We start from the raw sequence: 25826 nt of genomic DNA on the forward strand, positions 1-25826 counted from the left end.
TCCTGTTGACACAGGAAAAGCTACAATTAAAATAGACTGCATAGGTAAAAGGATACCCCTTTCTGTAATATCGTCTATACATTCATGACGTACAGCAGGCTGCATGACTGTGTGTGATCCAGTGCAGAGGTTCTATGTTTCCCTAAATGCCTGACTAAGCACCAATTGTCTTTCGTTTGATCTCTGCACCAAATCCTGCTATAGTTCTCGTTATAGGACATTTGAGCCCCACGCTGGTCAACTCGCCAATAAACTGCAATCAGTGCATCAGAATGAAGTAAAGGAAGTAAACTGAGTAATATTTAAGTAGTTTTAATATGTATGAACACAAGGCGAAGCATTTGCAACTATAAAAAAAGCAGGTAACAAAAATTTCATAAACCCTTTCCTCCCTGCTGAATTCATTCCGCTACCTGTGGGAATCCGAGTGTGGAAGAGAAAAAGTCTTATCAGTATATTTCACATCAACCAAGGTAACATAGTGTATTCATTAGAAGATCGGCAAAGCTTAGCCGTAAGTACCTCATGTGAGGACAGGGCAAAATAATCAGCTTTTGCTTGAGGCTACCACATTGGTCTTTGGATCTTAGACTAACCTGGTAGGCCTACACAGTAAATCAGGAAACATTTCTTCTCACATACCTCAATGTAGCCGGCCAACGTTGGAACCACAATGCCCAAAATAAGGACAGATATCGCTGGGACCGAACCCATCTTCCAGGATCTCGGATAATGCTACTGTAAATAACTTATATCCTGTGAGCTATTTCTGTAAGGTGACCTCCGAGAGAATAAAGACCAAATCAAGTCCAGGGAACAATCTGATGATCAGACCCCGACGAGCGAGACGAGTCCTGCTTCGCTTGTTTTGTTACCCGAGCTCGACAGAAAACGTTGGAGGGGGGGGGGCTGACTGTCGCTCTCCTCTGGAAATGTGGATTGTGTGTCTGTGGCGCGGCTGATCTGCCCCTGCTGCCTCCTCCCTCCCCTGGTTCCTCTGATCCAGAGCAGTGCGCACTGCGCCATCAGGCGGCTAGCGCGCAAACACCATCCACCCAAAAATATAAAGCACATTAGAATTAACAGCTGACGCAAAATATTGGGACACTTATTGGAGGAATAATGTCATTTACTAAATGAAATATACCTAACTATATTTATCTGCAGTAAGCTGTGGGCTATAAGACTTCTTCACTTAAAGACGAACTTTTTTTTCAGACAGTGAGCTTTTGTGCCAACGTTTCCGGAAACGAGGAATATGGGCGAGTTTCTTTTTCATGTGTCACTTAAAGTCAGTACCGCTGCATTTTTATAATAATAAATGTATACATAAAATTTATGAACACAACATGAAAGGTAGCAGCATTACTGGTCACAACCACTTGGCTTGTACTTTATTCGTCTTAAAAGCTTGAGCAGAATCCCGAAGCATAATTTTAACCCATCTGAATCTTCAGGTTTGCATTACTATTACTGCACCACATATGTGGAGTACAGTTGGCTTTAAAATGTTTACATAATAATAATAATAATTTGACATAATCTCTACACACATTCTTTTACACACATTTACTGACATACTGATGCCAATGATTTAATATTTTTAACAGATTAGTGGAATAAGCTTTTACATACTTAACTAAAAGAAAACAATGCAACAATACTACACATATATACGGTGTATATAATGCATATATAATTTGCAAACCTTTGAAACAGATAAAATGAATAACTCTTAGGACCTAAGACCTCCCACACATTTTGATGAATATAAGTGTATAAATAAATTGGGGGCAAACCAACAATTACCTTATAGATAAGAATATCCCAGTGGTTGAATCCACCCAACCCATGCATACAATGTTCAGCGGTGAATAAGAGTTTTAAAACTTGTAACGAACCTCAGTGCGCTTGATAGACGGAAACTAGCATATGTAGGTCTTCCCTGGACACATGCATATAAGTAACATCACTGTAATCAAGTCCAATAATAAACGTGGAAACTACAACGCTCTGTCTTGCCTCAAATGAGAAAAAGGACTTTCTTCTAAAGTAAAACCCAAGTTTCAGTTTATATTTCTTGACCAGCTGCTTAATGTGAGGTGTAAACAATAGTGAGTCATCAATTGTAATTTCAAAGTACTTGTACTGAGATACTAACTCAATCTCAGAACCTTGAACTGTAGTAATACATGAAAGGTTCAGTTTTCTAGTTAGATTTCTAATTTAAGAACATCACTTTAGTTTGTTTAGCTTTCTTTTTTAGCTTTTTAAATCAGAAAAGTTATGCTGTAATGTTGTGAATGGGACTGAAGCTGAAAGAGAGCATGGCTAGGAGTACATCATCATATGGCAAACAAATAAACAGTCTTGTACATGTGGAGGTCTGGATGCCAGGTCTATGGAGACATTCAACCTGAAAGCTCTGAAGAAGCTTTCAGGATTCTTTTGGGCATCTCTGTCTTTCCTCAACGGTCCATTTGGCAAAACTTACTCATTTAGGCTGTTAGCTAAACAGAACATGTTCAGGAAAAAGCACTTTTCACTAAAACGATACCCGTTGATACTTGTCTTGTTCATAGTATTTGTATACAAACATAGTGAATAGACTTTGACTATTTTACAAGATTGCAAATGATGTGAGCAGCATGCCTCAGTTTTGAACATAACATCACAGAAGAAAATTAGATTTTCTTTGTTTACATAAGGTAATTATAAACACACAGTCGCACACACATGCAGCTTGGGTGTTTTGTGACTTGAGTTTGTTTTACTAGAGTGTCAGTTCTATTTCTCTCTGATGGTTTATTGAAAAAAGCCTCATGTAAATTTGATTTTTGCTCCAGGCAGCATGCACGGATCGGTTATTAATTTTTATAACATCAGTTGTTAGATGTGTCAGAGCAATTCTAATTTGCATATGTTTAGATTAATTTTGGTATGTGTCAGTTTGATCCCCAGATACCTGAGTAAAAATACATCCAGAAAAAAAGAGAGATAATTAATTTCCTGTTTCGGCTTGCCAGTTAATATAGTCCAATGAGAATGCAACAAATGACATGTTTACTTTGTTGTTGTTGTTTTAAAATTATTTATTTAATAAAAAATTGCTTTGGCTGTATAAAATAAGTTCACTTGAATGTAATGCTACCTGTTAATTAATTAGTTATCTGAAGGCATTCAAAATCCAACGTGAACTGTGGAGTTACATTTCAGAGGTTTAAGGAATTGTCTCAGTATGAAGTAACCAAACTCACAACGAAGTGTCAGTTTCCCCCAGTTAAGTATTTAGTACTCATTCATTACATGAAATCAGCAGGATCTAGTGGGTTTGTGTTGTGGACTTGATGTCAAATATAATCAGACCCATGAAGTCAATCTAGCAGTCATTATAACTTCCTGGGTAGACATTACAAGTAAGATTTAGATCATGGATGTCAAACTCATTTCATACTGTGGGTCACATACACTTTGATTTTAAGTGGCCTGAACCAGTGAATATATATATATATATAAATAACAGATGTGAAAAAACAGGAAGTTTTCTGTGATTTCCCTGTTTATATATTACTCATTTACTTTGGGATAGTATGAATGGCAATGAGGGAAGTGTTTATCAGAAGCCAAAGCTGTAAAACTTATGAAAATACAGTTAAAAGTTAAACATTTATGCCTTGCTTCACATTTCCTAAAGCCAACCTAGTGGACTAAATTGGATTCTGTTCTGGCCACCGGGCTTTATGTTTGACACCCTTGATTTAGATGATTTCTCATTCTTGTTGGCAGATTCTCTTAAGCATACTAGGAAGCATCACCAGGTTTATTCACAGATACTCAGTGTTTCAGTCTGGGTTTCAGCCAAACCACTTGAGGACAGTGAGAAACTCATCTTGAAGTTTCTTGCTTCAGATCAGTTCTAGCCAGTCTCCCTGTTGCTGTACTTTTTCGAATAGGTACGAGATGGTTTTCCTCAATAAAAGTCATTTGAATGCTCTTCAAAACACACAAAGCAGGGTTTCACATATCTTTTACAGTCTATTCTGTGCAGCGGCTCCACCATAAAAGGCAAAGTCGTAATATTTTTCTGCAGTGAGGTTATTCCACTGACAATCTTGCTCATATACTTACTCCAGGCTGTTATCTGAATGAGGAGCTCAAGTCTTTCCTAAATTGCTGCATTTCACAATTATGGATGGCCTTCTGTTCAAACACTCAAAGTTCTCTTAATGGTTTTGTAAAACAAACAAACAAAAAATAACAGGAAATGACAAATGGTGGGTGATTGAGCATAGACTGAAGTGCAAGAATCAATGATTGTTTATATTGCACTTGATTGAAGTGATGGCAAATCTACTTTTATAGCAATCAAACAAAGCAACCACTGTGGTGGCCTAATTTCTTGAAGGTTACAAACGTTACTGGATCGCAAACCCAGTAGTATCATACTAGAATAAATAATTTTAATACTGCATTAAAAGCGAGATAAACATGAAAAACCTCTACCAGGAGTATTTGGCTCTCTCTAGTGGAGATCTAAGGGCACTAGCATTACAACTATAAGAGCAATATACATATTCAATCCCTGTAATATTCTGGATACTTATAATTGAGCTATTTATATATATTAGAGCTATTTCTTTTATTATTATTTAACTTTGTACTATATTGTATTATTAAACTTCATTTAATCTGTTACTGTTCTTATTGTTTTGCAGCAACTGTAATCACATAACTTACGTAGGAATAAATAAAGTATTCTGATTCTGCAACATCATTGCAAGAAAAACAGGCATTTCATTGTTCCGGTAATCAGCTTCAAAAGACACTCAGACATTAGTAATAGAATTGTGTGAAACTAAGAATTAGCAAATAGAAAAGATACGCTGTTGCAGGTGGACATCGGACCTTTTCAGGCCAAAACAGTAACAACCGGAAGTACCGGAAATAAATCTGTATTACAGCTAAATTGACTTGATGATCGTTACTTTCTACGCGTCCACGACAGGGAATCGACCAGTAGTGCTTCCAGTGGTATTTAAGTCACAACTCCACTCTTTAATAGACATAAAAAATATTTAGATGTACAAATAAAGAGATTTATTTGTATATTCCACATATGGATGTGGTAAAAATGTTACCACAACTTTGAAAGGTTGCGAATCGCCTCTGTAGATGTGATTAAATATAATTGGATGACCACAGGGTATAATTTTTTGATTGGCTATAAATGAACTGCTAAAACTGAAATGTTATAACTAGAACGAAAGGAAGTTACAACTATAACATCAGTGTTTATTTTAAAATAATTTATATGTCCTCTGAATACAAAAAACATTTTGTTAAAATAACGTCTTAAACTAACACACCCGCCTGTTCTTAAGTAACTAACTGCCAATCAGAAACCACGAGCTTGCGAGTTACCAGGCAGATTATGTTAATATATGCAATGCGGCCATCTCTGCAGCTACCATTCTGAGGTAAGAACAACTTGTACGTTTTCCAGAAAATTAAAGAAAACCCGGGACTGATTAACGACCCGTTCTGTAGCTCGATCGCTTCGTAGTCTCTCCGTTACTGTACATTAAATGTGCGGATTGTTTAAGCGTAGCTAAATCGGTACAAAATGTATTTTTTTCTGTAGGTCTCTTCAGATGTAGCCGTTGTTGTTAGTCCCACCCAAAATGGAGCCTGTTCTTCCTTGTTCACAGTAGACTTGAAGGGCTGGACTCAACTAGAAATGGGGGACGGGTGGGTCTACCCAAATAATTCAGGCCCTTAGCGCTTCAAAACCAATGTTCCTAAAAAATGTAAAATGTGGTCCATGTCATTCAGCTTGACAAGTTATGTTTGTCTCAAAGTGCGGCCTTACATTGGGACTATATGAGCGTAATGCTAATGTAGCAGTGCAGTATATGCCCGGGTTTCTACAGCACTGGTTTTTGTGGTATGGTCCGGTTGGGACTGAGAACCTGCGGGGTTAAAATAGGGGGGAATTGAATCTAATATTGATTATACCAAGTAGATTTCTGAATGACTTTACCGAGACATGATTTTTCACCGTGGTTTTTGTGCCGATGTGCGGTTGTATTTAGACACAGTTTTCCGGGCGGCCTTGCCGGCAAACCGCCTTTTCCCTCGTACCCCCGCTGAGAGTCTTGTGTGTCCTTTCTGTGCACGAAGAAACATGCTGCCTTTATTTTGGCTTGCATGCTCTGTCACCCGAGCGAAACGCTGTCTGGCGAGCCAAAATTTCAGCTTCAAACGGCCTATGGGCTCGTATCTTTTTCCATGTAGCCCAAAAGTGGCTACTGCAGTACTCCATTGTTGCAGCTTCACAGCTACTAATACAACAAGTATAATATGACATCGATGAAGGTGTGACAGACACCCATTCATAAATATACTTAACAATATTAACATTTCTGTAGAAAAAAAAAAACTGCAAAAAATGTAATTCTGAATGCTAGTCTATGATTTTAGACGTCAAACTACCAATGACATGAGCGTCTCCCCTTCTGTATTAGCTATTCTATTTATCGTTATGTTTTGTTATTTTAATTAAAATAACACAAATCCTCTTATCTCTGTGGATTGCAGACACCGTGGCTGTCTAAGGAGGGAAGTTATCGTTGTGGTGAAAGGCCTGGCACCTTGCTGCCATGGAGACCAAGCAGGAACCCTCAGCAGTGTGGAGTCAGACTGTTAACAGTGACTCAAGCAACGGCACACAGGTCCACCGTCTTATTTGATTTGTCTGAACAGCTACAGCAGAGTCATACAAACTGAAAAGATGCAAGATGTGTAATAATAATAATTTAAGCATGTTAACAATTGATCTTTTGCACACACCCACTTTCTGTCAGCTGGCACAGGTGGCTGCTAAATCGTCAATTCACCATTTACTTTTATGGAAAAGAGTGACCCATCTAAATAAATGTTTCCTGCTCATCAAATCGGATGTAATATTGCTGCAGATGGTTCAAAGCTTTTGTGTTATGTATACACATGTTGCAGGTGCATTTTGAAGGTGGCACTGTGGCCCAAATAGTGTACAGTGGGGATCAGGCAGACAGAGGACAGCAGCAGGTGGTTTATACAGCAGATGGAAACTCCTATACCTCGGTAGAGTCTGCAGAGCACACACTGGTCTACATACACCCTGCAGATGGCACTCAGGTAAGATGGGATCTTATTCAGAGGAGAGATATTTTTATCTGACATTTTAGGCATGAACATGCCATGTGTAAGTAGGGCGATATGCCCTGTTAGGCAGGCAGTGTTTGGTGTTTAATACAAACAGGACACAATGTGTTAACTAGGCTCCTGTTTTATGAAAGCCATTCTTCATGACTTATATAGGACAGTTTGCAAAAAATAATAATTATACTTATACTTTGGCCATATTCGATATAGCCAAAGTTTCAAGTAATGTTGTTGTCGTCCAAATATTCTCTATGAGCCAAAAGTTCAGGTATCAGGTATTTTTTTTCATGTCTTGGCTCTGGTGTCAATTTGGACAGATATTCCTAATATGGATAAAACAGACAAACAAGCCAACTGTTTAAAGTTAAAGAAGGTTGAAATAAAAGGAGGGGAACTGGAACTAAAACAGATGGTTTCAGGCAGTGGATGGATGGCGGCCTGTTCACTTAGGTCATGTGCTGACAACATTATTCACTGCAAAGTACCACATACTCACCTCATTGTTCTTTCAGACCGTATTTGCTGATCAGCCACAAGTGGCTTACATTCAGCAGGACGGTACAACTCAACAGGTGAGTTTATCAGCTATTGTCAAATTACCTGCTCTCTTTTGCACCACATTGTTTTTAGAGAACCCTTAACCAATTAAATGTCGTTTATAGGTCACAGTGCTACTGCCTGGCGGGCAGAACATGAATGCAGCCAATCTGCATGTTCTCAGTAATGTAGCAGATGCGCCACAAGCTATCCTGGAGCCGGTTTCCCAGGTGAGGATGCATTGTTTGTGTGGAGCTGTTTAGCTTTTCAAACAAGTAAATAGCCTTTGTCTGCTTTTGTTTTTAACATCCATTCAGGTACAAAGTAGGGAAACACAAGCACAAACTGTTTCATGAATGATGAGCTTCATCTTTCTAATTGACAAATTCAAGCAGAAACATTATTTTGTAATTCCATTACCAGTTATTGCTGTAACCAGATGCATGCAGTCTTTCTTTTTCTACTGACATACTGCACTGCATAAATAATGACATATGATGGATTAGCAACAAAAATCATCCTGAGAAATCTCACTAGCTAACATTTTCATTTCAGCATCAGTCCCTCAAAAAGAATATAGAAAAATGTTTCCTGACTTTAAAATGACTACGTGATCAAAGAATGTTGTTACATTGTTTGGAATCCCCCCTCCACCCCTCCCACAGGAGCAGTTGTCTGTGTCCAATTCTCTCACCTCCATGGGTGACATCGCAGACCCTCCTTCTAGTCCTCTTGGGGCCACAGACTCAACAGACGATTCTGATGAAGATGAGGATGAAGACTCTGAGATGGACGACTGGGAACTGCATCAGCCTCAATCATTTAACCCTCACAACCTCTGTAAGTTAAGTGTTGTCAATAAAAGTCCAATGTTATGGTTATGCTTCCTCATACGGGTTGCCAAAATGCCTTTTTAGATTTTAGTGAAAGTGAGTTTCCTTAAAATGTTTTCAGTTAGATTTTTTTATACCTATTGGTGGTGACTTTGCTCTTTTATTGTGTTCTGTCAGGGTGCGAGGAGTGTAATATTGCAAACCCCTCAGTTTGTCTGAAGCACGGTCCTCTCCACCCCATCCCCAACCGGCCGGTGATGTCCAAAGCAAGAGCCAGTCTTCCTCTGGTCCTGTACATTGACCGCTTCCTGGGCGGAGTGTTTTCTAAGAGACGCATCCCAAAGCGCACACAATTTGGTCCTGTGGAGGGGCCACTGGTTCCACAGAGCGAGTTGCAGGACCACTACATTCACTTGAAAGTAAGTAATTGCTGCACAGCACTGATATTTACAATATTTATTTAATTGTATTTTCTTGCACTGTTCTATGGAAGAAAAAGATGTAAGTGAGAATTCTGGGAAAATACAGGATACCACAAAGTTTTTATGTCTATATAAACAGCTCCTAAGCAGAGATTTAAACTGGATTGGTGATCTGTCTTTCTTTTTTTTACTAAGGTGTGTCTGCTGGATGCAGAGAAGGATGGAGAGAAGTCTAATGACATGTGGTTGGACCTTTCTGATGAGGACAGTTGCAACTGGATGATGTTTGTGAGACCTGCTCAGAATCACCTAGAGCAGAACTTGGTGGCCTACCAGTACGGCTCAGAGATATTTTACACAACTATCAAGAATATCCAACCCAAGCAAGAGCTAAAGGTCAGTGTTGTTCAGAGCAGAATGCATTCATTTGAGTTTGATTTAACTGCTTTAAGAGGCCGCAAACCAGAACTAATAGAGTGTGAAAAACATGAAGGATATCTAAAGAAACCACTGGAGTCTGTCTTTTTAATGAGATTTTCCATTGCAGGTCTGGTATGCAGCATCATATGCAGAGTTTGTAAATCAAAAAATTCATGATGTTACAGAAGAAGAGAGAAAAGGTTTGTCTCAGCACTCCGTCCTTACTGTTCTTAATATTAACACCATGCCTCTGTCCTGCTTATTTTAATCTGAAGTATTAAACTATCAGAAAGGTGATGTGTTATTGTTTTTGTCGTGGTTCCTTCTGTTTCTCACTTTCTCCTGTTTCTACAGTGCTTCGGGAGCAAGAGAAGAACTGGCCTTGTTATGAGTGTAACCGTCGCTTTGTGAGCTCTGAACAACTGCAGCAACATCTCAATATGCACGATGACAAATTAAACTCTGTTACCAGGTAAAACTTTTTTTTTATCACCTTATCTCAAATTGTTCTTTTTATTTTTAATGCATTCAGCCCCGATCACGTCTTCACTGTTGTTCAAATCGCACAGGTCTAGAGGCCGGGGCCGAGGAAGAGGCAGGAAGAGGTTCGGGACAGGAAGACGACCTGGACGCCCACCTAAATTTATACGTTTGGATCCACCAGTAGATACTGGTGGAGAGAAGACAACAGTAAGTGGCGCATTAATACATGCTGTGTTGATTAATGGAGTAGGTCAAGATTTAACACTGATTCGAGATAATTTAGACAAAGTGATTCTTTGGAAAGTTACAGATTAAGATATTATGAAGCAATCATTTGAAATCCTAATGCATAAAATAGTTGTTTGATGAGAAAAGTCGTTTGTACTTTTGTCTTAGAGCAAAGTAAAAGAACTAAAATGTTAACTCATCAAATCATAACATTAGTCAAAAAATGCTAAATAGGGAAATGATGAGTAGGAAGACTAAATGACAATATCCCCTTTATCTTTTTATTAGGAAATGCTCGAATTGACAGAGAAACCAGTGGAAGACCATGCAGAGGGAGCTCAGAATGGGCTCAAGGTGGTGGAGATAGAGTCAGAAGGGGAGGTCGGGACAGAGACAGAGAGTCAGCTTATACCTCCTGCTGGGGAACCCGTTCCAGAGTCTGTAGCGCCGCCCCCCAGTACAGACCTGCCTATTCCATTAAAGGAGGATCCGGCACAGAGTGTCCAATCAGATGCTCATCTCACATCGCAAGACATGCGTCGTGCCAAGAGAATACGGGTAAAACTGGAGATTCTGTCTGCTTAAAGGCAACATTTACCTTTTCATTTAGCTAATGTGGTGCCATAGTGCCCATGCTTGCTTTACAACAGTGTGTCTCTCTTCCTCAATGCCTGCTTCCCTCACAGATGGATGTGCAGGTAGGTGGAACCTGGAGGATGACTGAAAAACACAAGGTTCAGGGATTCCTTTTGTCATTTTCCATAGTTTAATGTTTTTCTCAGGAGATACCCTCCTCTGACACACTCCACTGCATCTGTCAGCCTCTTTGTGTGTCTTAGCTGATTTCAGAAAACATTGCTGAGGTATCTGCTAGTAGATCTGTCTCTCTCTTTTGCAGAATGCAGCGCTGCAGCACCTTTTTATCAGGAAGAGTTTCCGTCCTTTTAAATGCACAAACTGTGGGAAGGCCTTCCGGGACAAAGACAAGCTGGAACAGCACCTGCGAGTCCATGGTCGGGAAGCCTACACCTTTTCCTGCCACATTTGCAGCAAGAGCTTCACGACTGATTCGGCCCTGGATGATCATCTCCTGGTACACACAGAGAATCGCTCCTATTCTTGTCTCCTGTGCCCAGAAACTTTTGAAAGGCTGGACCTCCTCAAAGACCATGTAGGCGTCCATGCTGTGGATGGCTTCTTTGCTTGTCCTACGTGCAAGAAGACATTTAGTGATTTCATCCAGGTTAGTGAAACAGTGATTTTTAAATGAGCTAACAGCTAGCCTTCAGGGCTAACAGAATTTGTTGGACATGACCTTAGCTAACATGTGACATTTTAGCTGACCAACAGTTGTACAGCTCTGACCTTGTACCTGAAATATTTTTCTGTTCTTGTTTAAAAAAAGTCTTTTGTCATACAAGGTAAGATGGAAAAAAAAAATTAGACTCCACCTGCTTTTAACTTTGGCTACAGTTCCTACGACTTGCTCCTGCTAGAATTTTATTTTGAAGACAAGGTAGAGAAAGAAGGTTATTTTCACTAAATATTCGCTCCCACGGTGTGTGCATGTGTGTGAATGCTAGATTTAAAAAGATAAAAGTGCTGTATGGATGTTTGACTGAATAGAGATTGACAGACCACGTGACTTTCGTGCATTGCATGCCGGGAACTCGTGGCAAAACAATCAAAGTACCGCATCAAATGCAAGCATTTGCAGCACCGCAAAACGTTCTTTCTCCGGTTCCAATAAATTCTTGCTTTTTCTTTGCCCCCCAAAAAGTCATGTACAAAACGAAGGAGAACAATGCCGGTCCGTACAAAGACGGCAAGTGTTTTGAGTGCTCAAATTATGTAGAAAGGTGCTATATAAGTTTCATTCCAGTTACCTGAGCCCATTTTAGGCGTGAAATCTGTGGTTTTGTCTGTGCTTTCACACTCAGACCTCATCACTGGTGATTTTCTTCGACAGGAAGGTCGGGTCGGTTTGACAGAGAATTTCATTATTGTTCCTTTACTTGAGTTTGAGGTCCTGAGTGAAATTACAAGGTGTCAGAATGAGACCTTCAGGTATTGATACAAGTGTAGAGCATCCAGAGCAGGTTGTTGCTGCAGAAAGAGAAAACCTTTAAGGGGGCAGTCAAATTTAAATCAGGTACAGCTTTTGGTTTCATGGGCATAGTCACTAAACATGTTGATCGGACCTACTTTCATGTCTATGGTTTGCATAGAATAAACAAAAAAAAGGTTTATGAATTAAGCCATATTAGTCTATAAAGCTATTTGAAATAGCCTCATGTTTTTTTGTTTTTTAATTCTCCTTACAAGCAGCTCTAAACAGGTGGATTTAAAGCTGAATGTTTTCTTCAATTAGTAGGTCAAGGTTAAAGATGGCCCATTTCCAAGAACATTGATGTTTTTGTGACTAAAACGTTTAATGCTGTTATGAGGTTTCAGATGTCTTTACAGACATAACAACACTCAGTTCCAGACCACAAACTATGCCTTTCTTTAGGTAAAGAAGCACATCCGCTGCTTCCATTCAGAGAAGAACTTCCAGTGCCCAGACTGTGACAAGGCCTTCTGTCGACCTGACAAGCTGCGTTTGCACATGTTGCGCCACTCTGACCGCAAGGACTTCCTGTGCTCAACATGTGGCAAACAGTTCAAGGTAAGATTAAAAGGAACAGCATTGAGAGATAACACTTGATAAGGTTAGTTTATAGTTATGTGTTCTAATCTGACATTTTTTTTTGTCATAATAAGAGAAAAGATAAGCTGCGGGAGCACATGCAGCGGATGCACAATCCTGACAGAGAGGCCAAGAAGGCTGACCGGATCCACCGCTCCAAAACCCTCAAACTAAAGGTCCCCACCACTGACTTTGAGAGCTTCATGTTCAAATGCAGAGTGTGCATGATGGGATTCAGACGCAGAGGAATGCTGGTGAGCTACAACTCACGGAGAGATTTTAACCTGATATTGAATTCCAGTGGTCGTGACTCTTATTCTTCTGGTTACAGGTTAATCATTTGTCCAAGCGTCATCCAGAGATGCGTATTGATGACGTGCCTGAGCTAACGCTGCCAATTATCAAGCCCAACAGGGACTACTTCTGCCAGTACTGTGACAAGGTTTGTTAATCCCCCCCTTTCTGTCCACAGGGAGCTTGGGGATGGACTGATTTGTTTATTTTAAAGTATAGCCTGTTGTCCATCTATGCATTTATCAAATCGTGGTTGTGGAGGGGCTGGATCCTGTCTGGGTTGTCAGAGGGCAGGTCACATCAGTTTGTTTCTGATGGCAAGTAATCAGCTTTCAGTCTCATATAAATTGAGTTTTTAAACCAAAAACAACAAATTATTGGATAATTCTTCTTTCACTACCAGCAGAGGTGTTTTATGTTCTTAGTTTTCCAATATATCATCGGTTACATGTCTAAATATGTTTGTTTGGCGCTTAATAGGCGTTGCCATGGGAAACAACAACTAAAATAACTTCATGCGTCCACCTCTGTGTCATTTTTAATCACTCTTAACTGGAGCTAACGCCAATAACTACACCTCATTATTGCCTTTGTTTTATCTATGAGTACATGCCAGGTGTACCAAGTCCCACTTGGTCAAGCGCCAGATATTAATTGGTGCCAGTTTGTTTGTATTTAGTGTCAAAGGGACCTAAATCTATCAAATGAACTGATCTCTGCAGGTGTACAAGAGTGCCAGTAAGAGAAAAGCTCACATACTGAAAAACCATCCAGGGGCAGAATTGCCTCCCAGCATCCGTAAGTTACGCCCAGCTGCTCCTGGTGAGCCAGACCCTATGTTGAGCACACACACACAGCTGACAGGTACCATTGCTACTGCACCAGTCTGCTGTCCACACTGCTCCAAACAGTACAGCAGCAAGGCAAGTGAAGTTTTATCAAAGAAGAAATTTGTTACCATAGAGATTGTTTGTAGAAATCACAATAAGGTGTGCTTTTTTTTTTTCTCTTAGACTAAGATGGTTCAACATATCAGGAAAAAGCATCCAGAGTTTGCTCAGCTAGCCAACACCATCCCGACTACAGCAGTGATCAGTAGCACTCCTGCAGTCATCAGTACAGATGGTACCACAGCGGAGGCTGTAGTGGTAAGAAAAGAAAAAACAAAAACATAAGGAGGATATTGCCTTAACATGGATAAATGAAAAGTTTGCCTATAGGAAATTTCATAATATTCAATGTATGGATTTTCTTTTCTTCACAGACCACAGATCTGTTGACCCAGGCTATGACAGAACTTTCTCAAACACTAACCACAGACTATAGAACAGCTCAGGGGGATTACCAGAGGATCCAGTACATTCCTGTCTCCCAGGCAGGAGGTACTTTGTCCCAGCCACAGCACATTCAACTTCAGGTGGTCCAGGTAGCGCCGGTAAGCATGAAAGTCTAATCTACATTATTTAAAAAGTTCATAGATGCTTAGGAAGCTGATAATCTCGATAGGATGCTGCCTAAAAGAATGCAGGTGTTCCATAAACTGCCAACATGCTGGTGTAAACTCATGTCTAGTTCCAGAAATGAAGCTTATATATGGTTACCTGATCAAAAGAAGAATTTTCTCTCATTATCTAATTAAGTTGACCTTGTTAATTTAAGGGTTCAAACTAGCAATTTTGAAGCTTTTGTTACTTTCTTTGTGGTTTTTGAGTTTGTAATTAGAGCTGCAAAACTACCAGCTACTGTGAAAATTCTGGAAAATTGCTGCTTTTAGTTGTAGTTTTTGCTTCTAAAGAACCTTTCAGTCTTTGTGTGTGAAACTATGCAAGCAAAATAGTTACAGTGTTTGCTATGTATCAGTTATGTATAAGTAATATTATCTGTTTTCCAGGCTTCTTCCCCACATTCCCAGCACCCGACAGTAGATGTGAACCAGCTACACGACCCTCATGGTTACAGTCAGCACCCAATCCAGGTGCAACACATTCAGGTTACTGAGCCCTCAAGCTCTGGACAAGGTGCCACCCAGGTGAACCCACACTGACTCTGGGGATAATTTTAAGCTAGAGTAATTAGTTATTGTATTTGAGGACTCATTTAAAACAGTCGTTTTGAAACTTAAGTGTATTTGGGTAACAAGGTTTCTTTCTGCATATTAGCGAAACCCTGTAAGCACCATAATGTTAATCGCGAATCTCTTTTTCTGATTTTCAGGTTACTGGTCAGCCCCTCAGCCCCACCTCCCAGCAGACTAGTCAGGAGTTGAGCCCTGCCCAACTGACTCCTGTCACTTTAGCCCAGAGCCACACCCTCCAGACAAGCAGCCCCCAGCAGCAGGGGACGGTGCAGCACGCTTACATTCCGGGAAACTGGAACTACCGAGGCTACTGTAAGTACCATAACCAGTCACGTGCCGTATGTTTTGATGCTTCTGTGCTCTGTGATTACCAGTCAAAATCATATATTCCTGTTCTTCCAGCGTCTGAAATCCAGATGATGACACTACCTCATGCACAGTATGTGATAGCTGAGGCTAGCACTCCTGTATCTGGAGTCAGCAGCAACCAGGTGAAAACGGTGAGTGAATTTGATATTTGTTAGATGAAAATGACAGTTGAATTTGGCTTTGTACTACACAATGAGCATATGTTTTTATATTCAGTGCTCCATACTTGAAAGTGTTGCTTAACAGTAGATGATGCTTCATAATTTACAGTTAAAAGCTGGATTACGTAAATATGCGGTAAAAATAGGAGGCGGAAACTTGAAACCTGCTTTTTCCTAGTCAAAGGAAAAAGAAAAAAGATTTATTGTATAACTTGAAATGTTATCATCCCAACAGACACACTACGTGATCTCTGAGGGTCAGACTGAGCTTGAGACGAAACAGACCCTTCCTCAGAGCACAACCCAGACACACACCGAACCACTGGAGCAGCAGCCGACGAATCAGCAAGCTACCACACAGTACATCATCACCACAACCACAAATGGTAGTGGCACCAGTGAAGTTCACATCACTAAGCCCTGAACTGTGCAGTGATGTTACTTTGCAAAGCCAGTGCAGACTCACGGACTAATCCTGCATGTTGTCCACAGCAGCTTGTACGCACATGAATAAACAAATACCTTGTCATGTGATCCTGCCACTGTCACGTGTGTATATACATAGATGAAATGCATCAACACAGTTTTATGTGTCTGTAAAGTGTTAAATGTTGTGTTGCAAGCTGCCAGAACTTTATGAGAAAAATAAAGTCAGTCGACAGTAAAAAATGTGATGCTTTTATTTTGGACAGATTATAAAAAAAAAACAAAACCCTAACCTAAATACATGTTTTAAAAAAAGATACTGGGATTGAAACTGCTAATACTTGAGTTATTGAAGTGATGGGAAGCTTCTACAGATTTGATATCCCATTTTGCATATCTGTAATTTTGCACACATTCCTTAAAGTATTTGTAAGAAAAAATAAATAAATAAAAAAAGAGAATATGGAATAAATATTCCAAAATGTCAGAAATGGGTCATGGTCCTAACACATTTGTTACATGTTATCTGTTATCCTAGAATATTGTTGCTCATGTCTGGTATGATTTTACTCTGTTGAACTCTGTTACTTTTTGCTATGTGGTTGTTTTTATTTTTACAGTCTGGACTGACTTGATAATCAGAAATTTCCAGTGAGTCATTTCACATTATTTGTCTTTGTTACCATACCTCTGTTTAGTAAAGTAAATACAAACTGTTCCATTCTTTGAAGATACTCTATTGACTTTAGATGCCAGTTGTAATTGTCGTAACTGACACACAGTTCATACCTAAATGATGTTTGGTTTTATAATGCAACGTTCTTGGAGATACAGTTGCTGTTAGACTTTAAATAATCTGGAAATAACCTGGAAACCTTGAACAAGACTGCAGACATGTATTATAACTATGAGGAGCTTTACTCCATCACTCCTGACTCTGAAATCCCAGAGAACCACCTTTATTTGTAGTGTCTTTCTTATTGAAAAATGATCCAATGAAGACTTTTTACACCACATATTAGAACACAGTTAAATATACACTCAGCAGACACGTTACTAGGCACAATTTTTGGATCCCTTTTGACTCAGATCTGCCTTAATTCTTTATGGGATAAATTTAACAAGGTGGTAGAAACATTCCTCAGAGATTTTGAGCCACATTGACACGATAGCATCACACAGTACAGTGAACCCACTTTCATTTCAAGAAACTAGATTGTGACAATTAGAGTTTTGTGACTTATACTGGTGAAAGCAGCCACCAGGAGATGGTTACATTGTAATATTGTTCAATGTAATATTGTTCAATATTACATTCAGTAAAACAATACATTACAATATAGCAATTAGTACTTGCATTTGTTTTTGCAAATGCAGAGATCAGTCTGCAAAAGACAGCAGCAAAACAGAGAGTAGGAAAGGCTTTATGTGTTTGTTTTACACTTAAAAGACACTTGAATATAAAATTATTTATTTAACATAACATAACCAAGACACAATGATCACTAATAAATAGATGTCACGTGGCATGGAAGATAGACGGAAGACTTATCTTGGCCAGCTTTTATTTCCAGTAAGTCAAAGGTGACCTGAATTAACTGACGATCATCCCATGCCAGCCAATCAAGGATTGTAACACCCTCCGTAAAAATCAAGGGTCCACCTTGAAATGGGGGAAAAAAAATCTGAAAGAAAAGCATTAACAGAAGGCAACATTAAAATGGCTACCACACATCCTGGCCCTCAAACGAGCCAACCCCCCCCCTTACCAAATCCAATTTTCCTTCCCGCACACTGTCAAAAAAATAAAAATAAAATAAAAAATCTGTAAAAACAGAAGAAAAAGCCTGATCACCTTCTCTACAAAAACAAAGTGAGTTTATGTTGTGGTTGTTTAGTTTTTCAAGGTGTGTGTGTTACTTTAATTATAAACTGCTTATGTTGCAACAGAATGCTGTTATGTGTATGCAACTCTACATGTATTATAATCCTTTGTATTTGTATTCTTTTTTTTTTTTTTAGCTTAAATGTAAACAATAGCAACAAAAAACAACAACTTTAAAATGTCCTTTTGTTTCTCTTTTTTTCCCTCAGAATAAATTCTGACTAGTCTCAATGGTTGAGATGGAGGAGCAAAACGGCAACATGTTAACCCCGACTGCTGAAGTTCCTGTATGAACTGAACAACTCTGAAAATCCAAGGAAAAGCTGCGTGTATTTTATTTAAAGCTCAGATGGAACTTGATGGACAGATGCAGGCTGCATTCAGGACTTTATCACACTGGCATATGAAGAGTGGTACCAAGAGAAAGTGTGCACACACAACATGTCACTTTATGCTTGCTCTTCTCCTAGCCTCTGGTGTCACTTTGCAGCCACTTGTCTTATTATGTCTTATTTGTTGCGATTTAGGGACTGTGCGCATAAGCAGAGGTTTTTGCTTGGGAAGTAACCGTGTTTGTTTTCAGAGGCTTCTCTAACATTTAGTGCTCATGAAATATGTCAAACCTTTTCCTCTACTTGAAGTTAAACAGCTTGGACAGAGAATAGGAGACATCTCCCACTCTGTGTTCTTTAACTGAAACCATAAAACAAGTGGAGTGAGTGAAGGAGCAGGGCTGAATGAGCTGGAGGAAGAGCTGCAGCTGGAGGAGGAGATCAAACTGATGTATGAACAAGACTCTCTGCTGAAAAAGGTGATATAATCAAAACAGATTTTTTGATGTTATAAAAAGGCATTAATCAAATGCATGGTCTAAAAGTAATGTCTTCAGTAGACATCTTATACACTCTACACTTAGATCCACTTGCCACTCAGTATTACGGTTATGGGCTGGGCCAAGGCTTAAATTATTTCCTGGTAGTATCCAAGGCCTCAGGTGTGGCCAACTTGCCGTACTTCTTAGGCACCTTTTTCATTGCACCTTTCTGCAACTCTGATAGTTGTCTAACTTCCCTCCGTGCTACCTTGATCTTGGCCTCTAGTCTCCTTCTCCATGGAGGGTACTGCTCCTTGTGGCTATCAGTGATGGGAATAACGGCGTTACAAGTAACTCAGTCACTCAAAGGGAATAAAACTTTCATCTTTACGTCATGGGGAGGTCCAAAGAAGGCACTCTTTTATTTATCTTTCTGTGTGACAGCCAAAAAAAAGCCCTCTTAGCAACAACAGACGAAACTATAGAAAAGGTTCCTAATTGCACAATTAGCACAAATAACACATCTAAACATATAAATTAATCAACAAAACATGAATTACTATTTATTTCTTATTTCTTAATATTTCAACTACTAATTGTTTCAACCTTAAATATCTAATAAAATGAACTGAAATGCGAGAGTTGCCTATGACGGCAGCAACATACTTACTTTAAGACATCAAAAATCAGACATCATATTAATATCATATATTAATACAAAATTAATTTTGTATTAATATCAGAATTATTTTTGATAGCAATGGTTAGATATGTACAAGGAAATAAGTTGAAAAAAAAACATCCATTTTGGGAAGACCTTAATCTTTTTAAACTACTGGGAGCTGTGACACGAGTCAGTAGATTCAGTATTTTTTACTTTTTCCTCCCTCTCTGTTTTCCTGGTTACTAATAAAGATGAATAGAAAGATTATTTTAAAAAGTTTTATTTCGTTTTTTTTTAAGAATAAAAATCTGTTCACTTTATATTTTTAAACTGACATGTATTATAGAATACTAATAATTAAAATGATTCATTTAGACTCATTTTTAGACAGATACAGAATGCTCCATAAAAGCAGCCTTGTCAAATGAATTATTTAATGCTATTGATGAGATGGGATGGTTTTGCTTTTGTTTTAAATTCTGCAAACTGACTATTAGGTTTTTAGGTGTTAAAATAAGAGATTCATTAAGAAAATAACACCATAATATACTAAAATAATAATAATATCCTAACCCTTCATCTTAATCATAACAAATGTGATAATCTCATTCTATTACTTTGAAAGGATTTGTATACATGCATGTACAGGCACTTAAAATCAACTTAAAACGATCGACATCAGTTGACAGCTAATTTCAGGAGACTGGTGATTGCTTGGTTGCTAATTTTAATTATTATTTGAGATAATCTGTGACAGAAAAAAGCAAAAACTGTCAGTGTTCTTTCTATTTTTTAAGGCTCAGGCCCTTGCCATACTATCATTACTTGTTAGTTGATTTTGTTTGATCTTTTTCATTTTTTCTTAAAAATCTCTAATCGTGAAACCATTGGTGCCTTATTTTGGTGCCTCTTCAGGTTGAATTGATCTTGTTTGAAGTTTATTCCTGTCACAGCTGCTAGATGGCAGCATGACCTAAGAGAGCAGAAACACACTTAAACTCATATTCATTGATTATCACAACTTAAACAGACAGTGCTTACTAATCTGATTTATACATGGGGATTACTTATTGAAAATGTGCTCTGTTTCATTTGTAAAGCTCAATCTTGCAAAAATAACTTGGATTGTTTGTTGCACAGATTGGAACTGGTCATTGAGTTTGTGATTCATACAGAAAGTCGTGACATTTGGAGGGCTTGTTGCCTGCTCCTGGAGTAAATAGGTGGAACTGGGCTTGTCCTTTGTACAATGGTGATCGGTATGTTAAGCACATTCCAGATGGATGGAATGCAAGGAAAGGAAAATGCCACTACCCAACTAAAACAATTCTTCCAGTTAAACCAGTTTATCATACTTGTTCACGTGTTAATCACTTTCTCAACACAAGTACATCTACACAACCTGCTGTTATTTTTAGCCAGAATGACTGTGTCTGTGTTGCTCCTATGCCTTGTTTAACAGTCAGCTACCTCAAAAAGCAAGGGGTTTCAGGAAAGGCAGACGGGGTAAGCTGGGTGTGGGCCTGTAAATGGATGGAGCGGGTAAAGGAAGTCGGGAAGGGAGAACGTGAAGAAAGGAGCCGAAACCTGCAGAGGTAGGAAGATCACTATCTTTCAGCTACTAGCCTTTGATTTGAGTTCTTCAGTACACTGATTGTGTGGTGCTAAAGGAAGGATATGTCAGTGTAGTAATTGCTTTACAGCAAGTTTTAAAGCCAAAGTCTTCTGTGGTGGTCATGTCTTAGAACTTACCATTACACACAAGGCAAAACATCTGAAGTAATTATAAATTAGTATACTGCTATTTTAAGCGTTAGCCTCTCTGACACAACTGGAAATACAGCTGGTCTGTTATTGTGAATTTGGAGGATTTCAAGGATACCATTATTTGTAATGTTCCATCACTATTTGTGCTGTTTTAAAAACAAGATTTTGTAAATTCCAGTCATTATGCGGCAAGCGATGATCAAACTTTAATGTTTATTAAAGGGAATTTTTGTCTGCGTAAAATTTGTGCTGGCCTGAAAGAACTTTCCCTTGTCCTTCCCATTTAGCAACCATTTAATAGTGTTTTTAATTATTAGGTAACCTTGATCTCACACTGTCTTGGTTTTGTTTGCTTTACCTACAGTTCAGCTCAAACACAAGTTGTTGCTCAGTCCCAGCACACACCGTGGTCCCAGATTGTGGGCACGTTGGGAGCCTGGTATGGCTTTACTCCAGTTTTTGTAGTTTGGTCAGTCTGCCAAGTGGAGGCACTGCCGCACCCTTCTGTACTGATAGTGGATGTGTGCTGGAGGCTACTCTTTGTGTGCCTTCTGTTGATTTCTCTGGGAGGTTGCATCCATGCCCTGAAGTGCTGCCTGCAGCCAGGACAGAGCCAGGTGGGCACAGCCTCATGGACTTGTTTGTGTTTTTATTTTTGTGATATTTATTCACTGACTTTTTCTCAATTCCAGGGAGAGCCTCCAGGGACTGAACAGGAGATTGTGACTGAAATCAGGAATGACCAGTGTTTACGGTGAGGCTTTATTATTGTCACACTTATATCGTCTTCAGTTGGTATGAATGTTTTTTTTTTTTTTTTTGGCAACAGTTTTCTAATAAATTACCCAAAAATTGTGTTGCATGTAGTGTACAATTTTTTGCTCTTTTCTTCAGGATGTACCAGGCAAGAAACCCAGGTGTGAATATTAATCTGATTCTTGCCCTGGCTGACAGCCTGCTGCTGTGTGTGCTGCAGGAACCTCTGCCAGACCCCAATGTGCCCCACATTCAGGCTCTTCTCTCCAGACTGGAGGTAAAACAAAACCAACTTAAGGAAAAAAAATGCACCTCACCCCACCCCACCCTGATGACTCTCTCTCTCTCTCTCTCTCTCTCTCTCACACACACACACACACACACACACACACACTTGCCTCGAGCCATACTTTTCATCTCCTGTGTTTTCAGTTGCGTTATGCATTTAGAGCAGTGTAAAGTCTTTGTTCGTAATATAGATCAGACCCTCTACTCAGGAATACATAGATATTCTAACCGCAGGCAACACATGCCATCACTGAGCTCCTGTCAGTCCTGCTCTGAATTAAGTAGAGTGGAATGAGAAAAGAATTTAATGTTCTGTCTCTTTCTGCCTCCCCTGTCTATCGTTCTTGACAAAACAAACCCATAATACTAAAAATCAGCCTGTGAATCCTCTCTGTTTCATGTTAGTCAGTGTCTCACACACTGGAGGTGACTGATGTGGGATCAGAGGTGGGACTGGATGAGGTGGACCAAAGCTCTGTAGTGACAGAGAAACTGAAACTCCTCCACACCTACCTGCAGCAGAGGTGAGCTGCTAGTGTACCAACCATCTGCTTCCATGGAGCCATAGTTTAGTTGCATTTATGAGACACTCTTTTTCTGTCTGACAGGAGAGTGTCCCTGCGCACTCTTGTCCAGGTGCAGGGGGACTTTGAGGCCAGTGTGAAGAACATGCTGCAGGGCTTAGACGACCTCTGGGCTCAGCTGGAGGAGCTGCATACTGGGGTCACACTCTTCAAACAGGAGACCCAAGGCCACAGAGATCTGGCCTCTGCTCAGAGAGACACACAGGTAAAGACATGTGGAAACCAGTTAGCAAACTGTAGTATAGTTTACTTTTTTATTTTCACTTTGAAGTTTTTATTTTAACAGCTGTTGTTAACATTGTTGTTTCCCTTGCCTTTGAGTGTTGTTCATGATATTGTGTGTTTGCCGTAGAATTTGTTGTCGATCTTGGGTGACTACAGGAACAAACTTCAGTCTTGTCAGGTTCATTTGAAGGGCAGCACACAACTACTGCAGGTAAACTCCTCAAGAAAGACAAAAAGAATATGTTATTTCTGTTATTGTTGTATTCACTCAGAAATCTAATGCCCTGTTCCACAGGAGTTAACCTGGAGTCACACCCACATGAGCAACAGCGTGAACAGCAGCAGTGAGTCAGTTTGGCCAGAGCTCTTGCTTCAGTCTAATATTGAGCAGGTACACTAAACTTGAGACAAACAGCTTTAACAAGGTTTAAAAACGCACCAGGAATAAAAACATGTCTCTTCGTTCAGTTTGACAAGGTGCAGGAGAATTTCACCTCTCTGGAACAACAGATCTCTACCTTCCAGGCCCACCTGGAGGGACTCGGAAAACAAAATCAGGAAAAACATGCCGGGCCCCTCACTCATGCTGGCGGGCCACATTTATACTCGGTACCGCCACAGACTTCTTATCATGCCCACAGTAAAGTGTCTGTGGAACACCGTAACTCCACCTCTTCCTCCACGTCTGCTTCCTCGGTGGATACAGGTACAGCCACAAAAACAGACAATACTTTCTCACTGCGCAAGAGGTCGGCGCTACATTTCTCTTCCACAATCGGACGACGTCTGCGCATATCTGGAAGGATGAAATGATTTGTTAAAAACGTATTTAAACGCAGATGATGTGGTAGTGAGCTAGGGAAGGAATATTCAAATGTTGATCATTTGCTGGTTGCCTAAAATTTTATTATTTATTGCTCTTTGTCATTGCATTGCTTTGACTTGTATGTGTACTTTAACTTAGCTGCTTTATCTTTTCTACCTCTTGGATTTAAGAGCAGGCAAGAACAGATTTTCACTGTAAAGCACATTTCAAACACTAGGGGGCACACTTTCATCAGTTACTTCGAGAATAAACAGGTACGATGTGGACATGTACACTGATCTCAGGTTGACTGAGCCCAGTGTGAACCATTTCCCTGCTGTCAACAAAATAAAAGTATTGGGTGCATTTGTTCAAACAAACTTAAGTCAGTCAAAAATAGTTTTGAAAATTTGAATTTGGGCCAATATTTCAGGTGTTTTCTGTTATTTTAATTCACTGGATAAGGTCACCAGCTGTTCTCTTTGTGCTTGAAATGTGATTTTGAAAGTTGTATTGAAGTCTTATCCTGTACATCTCTTTGAATTTAAGAAGTATATTTTTATTGAAGGTTTCCGGTTAAAAAAAACAACCTATGGGAGAGGAGGCCAATATGGCAAGTATTTTTGTTACTAAAAACTGAGCGGCCCTCTAGACCATTTTTAAAAGATCTTTGATCCAAATTCAGTCACTCTGCAACGCTACACCAAAGGCGATGGTTTTCTCAGCCAGATTCCTAACGTTTCAGGCTGAAACGTGCAGGCCTTGTGATAGAAACCTGTTCATTCATGGCCGCAGTTAAGCGCCTGTTGCATGGACTCTGTACAGCATGTGTGACATAGATGTCATTTTGACCATGGACTTTCCTACCATCTGCCAGATCATGCATCTGTCTGATTTTCTCACACTGTGATTGGGAGTGGTGGGGCCGACCCCTGGGGGATTTGGGATGAAAGGAATGTGAACTGAACACTGCAGGATTTGAGCTGTCACAACACCAAGATACAAACACAGTGTGTGTGTGAACTTCGTTGTAGAGAGATGTAAAGCCTGTGGAAGGAGAGATGCGTGTCTGGTTGTTTGGACTTCAAAGACACAAGAGTTTGAATTTAAAAAATAAATCTTTATGACATGCCTCATGAGTTTGTATGTAACATTTTCCACTAATCAGTAATGGAAACACAGAACATAACTGTCTTGGATGCTTGGTTACAATAACAATGACCACATCTGCTTTGAGGTCCAACAGTCAAAAGATGTTTTATTAGGTGATTTAATAAATAAATTAAAAGGGTGAGAAACAGAGCTTCAATACAAAATAGTGGGGCACATCCTGGCTGTGTCCAGATAAACTCATACCTCACATTGCTGCCGTGTGATGCCAAGGCCATCAGAGGGATGGCATCTGGGAGAGCAGATGGCATCAGATATCTGCTTGCTGAAAATGCAATAGTGAGCGAATGAAATTACCACAGGCTTTGTTTAGTTACACTAAAAAGTTGATGGCTGGCTTCCTCAGAGGCTACTCTGGTCCTGTAGCAGAGGCTATTTCAAAGCCAGCTCAAGTATGTGTTGTTTCAGAAAATATGGTTCATGGCAGAGGTCAATCCCTCGCCTTATCCTGACAATTACTCAAGATCAGGTTTCACTGGCGTACACATAGCACGCATTTGTGCTGATCCCCCCGCTGATGACACCATGCCGTAGTATAAGCAACTGCTATCTGATATCAACAAACTCAAGACCTTGTCAAGAAACTTTCTTAAGATCACAGTTAATTAAACTGTTTAAAATCCACATTAAGTTTCCATTAAGATTTAAAATGGTTGTGTGTGTGCGGGTGTGTCTGGTTGGGGTCTTGTTAAGCTTTTATAATAACGGCAGTGACATCCTTGGTAA

The 25826-nt window shown here is 39.6% G+C and overlaps 3 protein-coding genes across 12 annotated transcripts in view; 2 read left to right on the forward strand and 1 right to left on the reverse strand.

The window, feature by feature from the left end:
• aplp2 (amyloid beta (A4) precursor-like protein 2) overlaps nucleotides 1-980 on the reverse strand; it is a 54227-nt gene extending 53247 nt beyond the window's left edge. For 4 of the 6 annotated variants that reach the window (XM_082501904.1, XM_082501906.1, XM_082501903.1 and 1 more), the window contains exon 1: nucleotides 643-979. In XM_082501904.1, the coding sequence (XP_082358030.1) occupies nucleotides 643-714 (72 nt within the window). In that variant the 5' untranslated portion in view covers nucleotides 715-979. Of the gene's footprint in view, nucleotides 1-642 lie in introns of all 6 variants that reach the window. The other 2 variants (XM_082501902.1, XM_082501905.1) reach the window with 1 other exon arrangement.
• A 230-nt stretch (nucleotides 981-1210) lies between these two features.
• prdm10 (PR domain containing 10) lies at nucleotides 1211-16858 on the forward strand. Of its 5 annotated transcripts, none has more exons than XM_082502652.1 (23): nucleotides 1211-1262; nucleotides 6598-6731; nucleotides 7015-7176; nucleotides 7716-7775; nucleotides 7866-7970; nucleotides 8406-8580; nucleotides 8751-8992; nucleotides 9191-9391; nucleotides 9543-9615; nucleotides 9770-9887; nucleotides 9985-10105; nucleotides 10415-10684; nucleotides 11025-11369; nucleotides 12639-12794; nucleotides 12890-13069; nucleotides 13147-13257; nucleotides 13832-14032; nucleotides 14123-14257; nucleotides 14374-14544; nucleotides 15001-15138; nucleotides 15324-15498; nucleotides 15589-15686; nucleotides 15952-16858. In XM_082502652.1, the coding sequence occupies exons 2-23, from the start codon at nucleotides 6660-6662 to the stop codon at nucleotides 16138-16140; spliced, it is 3498 nt and encodes a 1165-aa protein (XP_082358778.1). In that variant the 5' UTR covers nucleotides 1211-1262; nucleotides 6598-6659; the 3' UTR covers nucleotides 16141-16858. The 5 variants fall into 5 exon arrangements, with proteins under 5 accessions (XP_082358778.1, XP_082358777.1, XP_082358774.1 ...); XM_082502651.1 differs by lacking the exon at nucleotides 1211-1262 and adding an exon at nucleotides 4955-5031; XM_082502648.1 differs by lacking the exon at nucleotides 1211-1262 and adding an exon at nucleotides 5209-5477.
• Nucleotides 16859-20922: 4064 nt separating this feature from the next.
• LOC309687378 (uncharacterized protein) lies at nucleotides 20923-25097 on the forward strand. The gene is made up of 9 exons (XM_082502300.1): nucleotides 20923-21100; nucleotides 21637-21889; nucleotides 21965-22026; nucleotides 22167-22305; nucleotides 22722-22840; nucleotides 22925-23105; nucleotides 23253-23336; nucleotides 23421-23516; nucleotides 23594-25097. The coding sequence occupies exons 1-9, from the start codon at nucleotides 20952-20954 to the stop codon at nucleotides 23936-23938; spliced, it is 1428 nt and encodes a 475-aa protein (XP_082358426.1). The 5' UTR covers nucleotides 20923-20951; the 3' UTR covers nucleotides 23939-25097.
• The last annotated feature ends 729 nt before the right edge of the window (nucleotides 25098-25826 follow it).

This window comes from Aulonocara stuartgranti (genome assembly GCF_965226115.1).
Source record: "Aulonocara stuartgranti genome assembly, chromosome: 14".
In the NCBI taxonomy this organism is placed as follows: Eukaryota; Metazoa; Chordata; class Actinopteri; order Cichliformes; family Cichlidae; genus Aulonocara; species Aulonocara stuartgranti.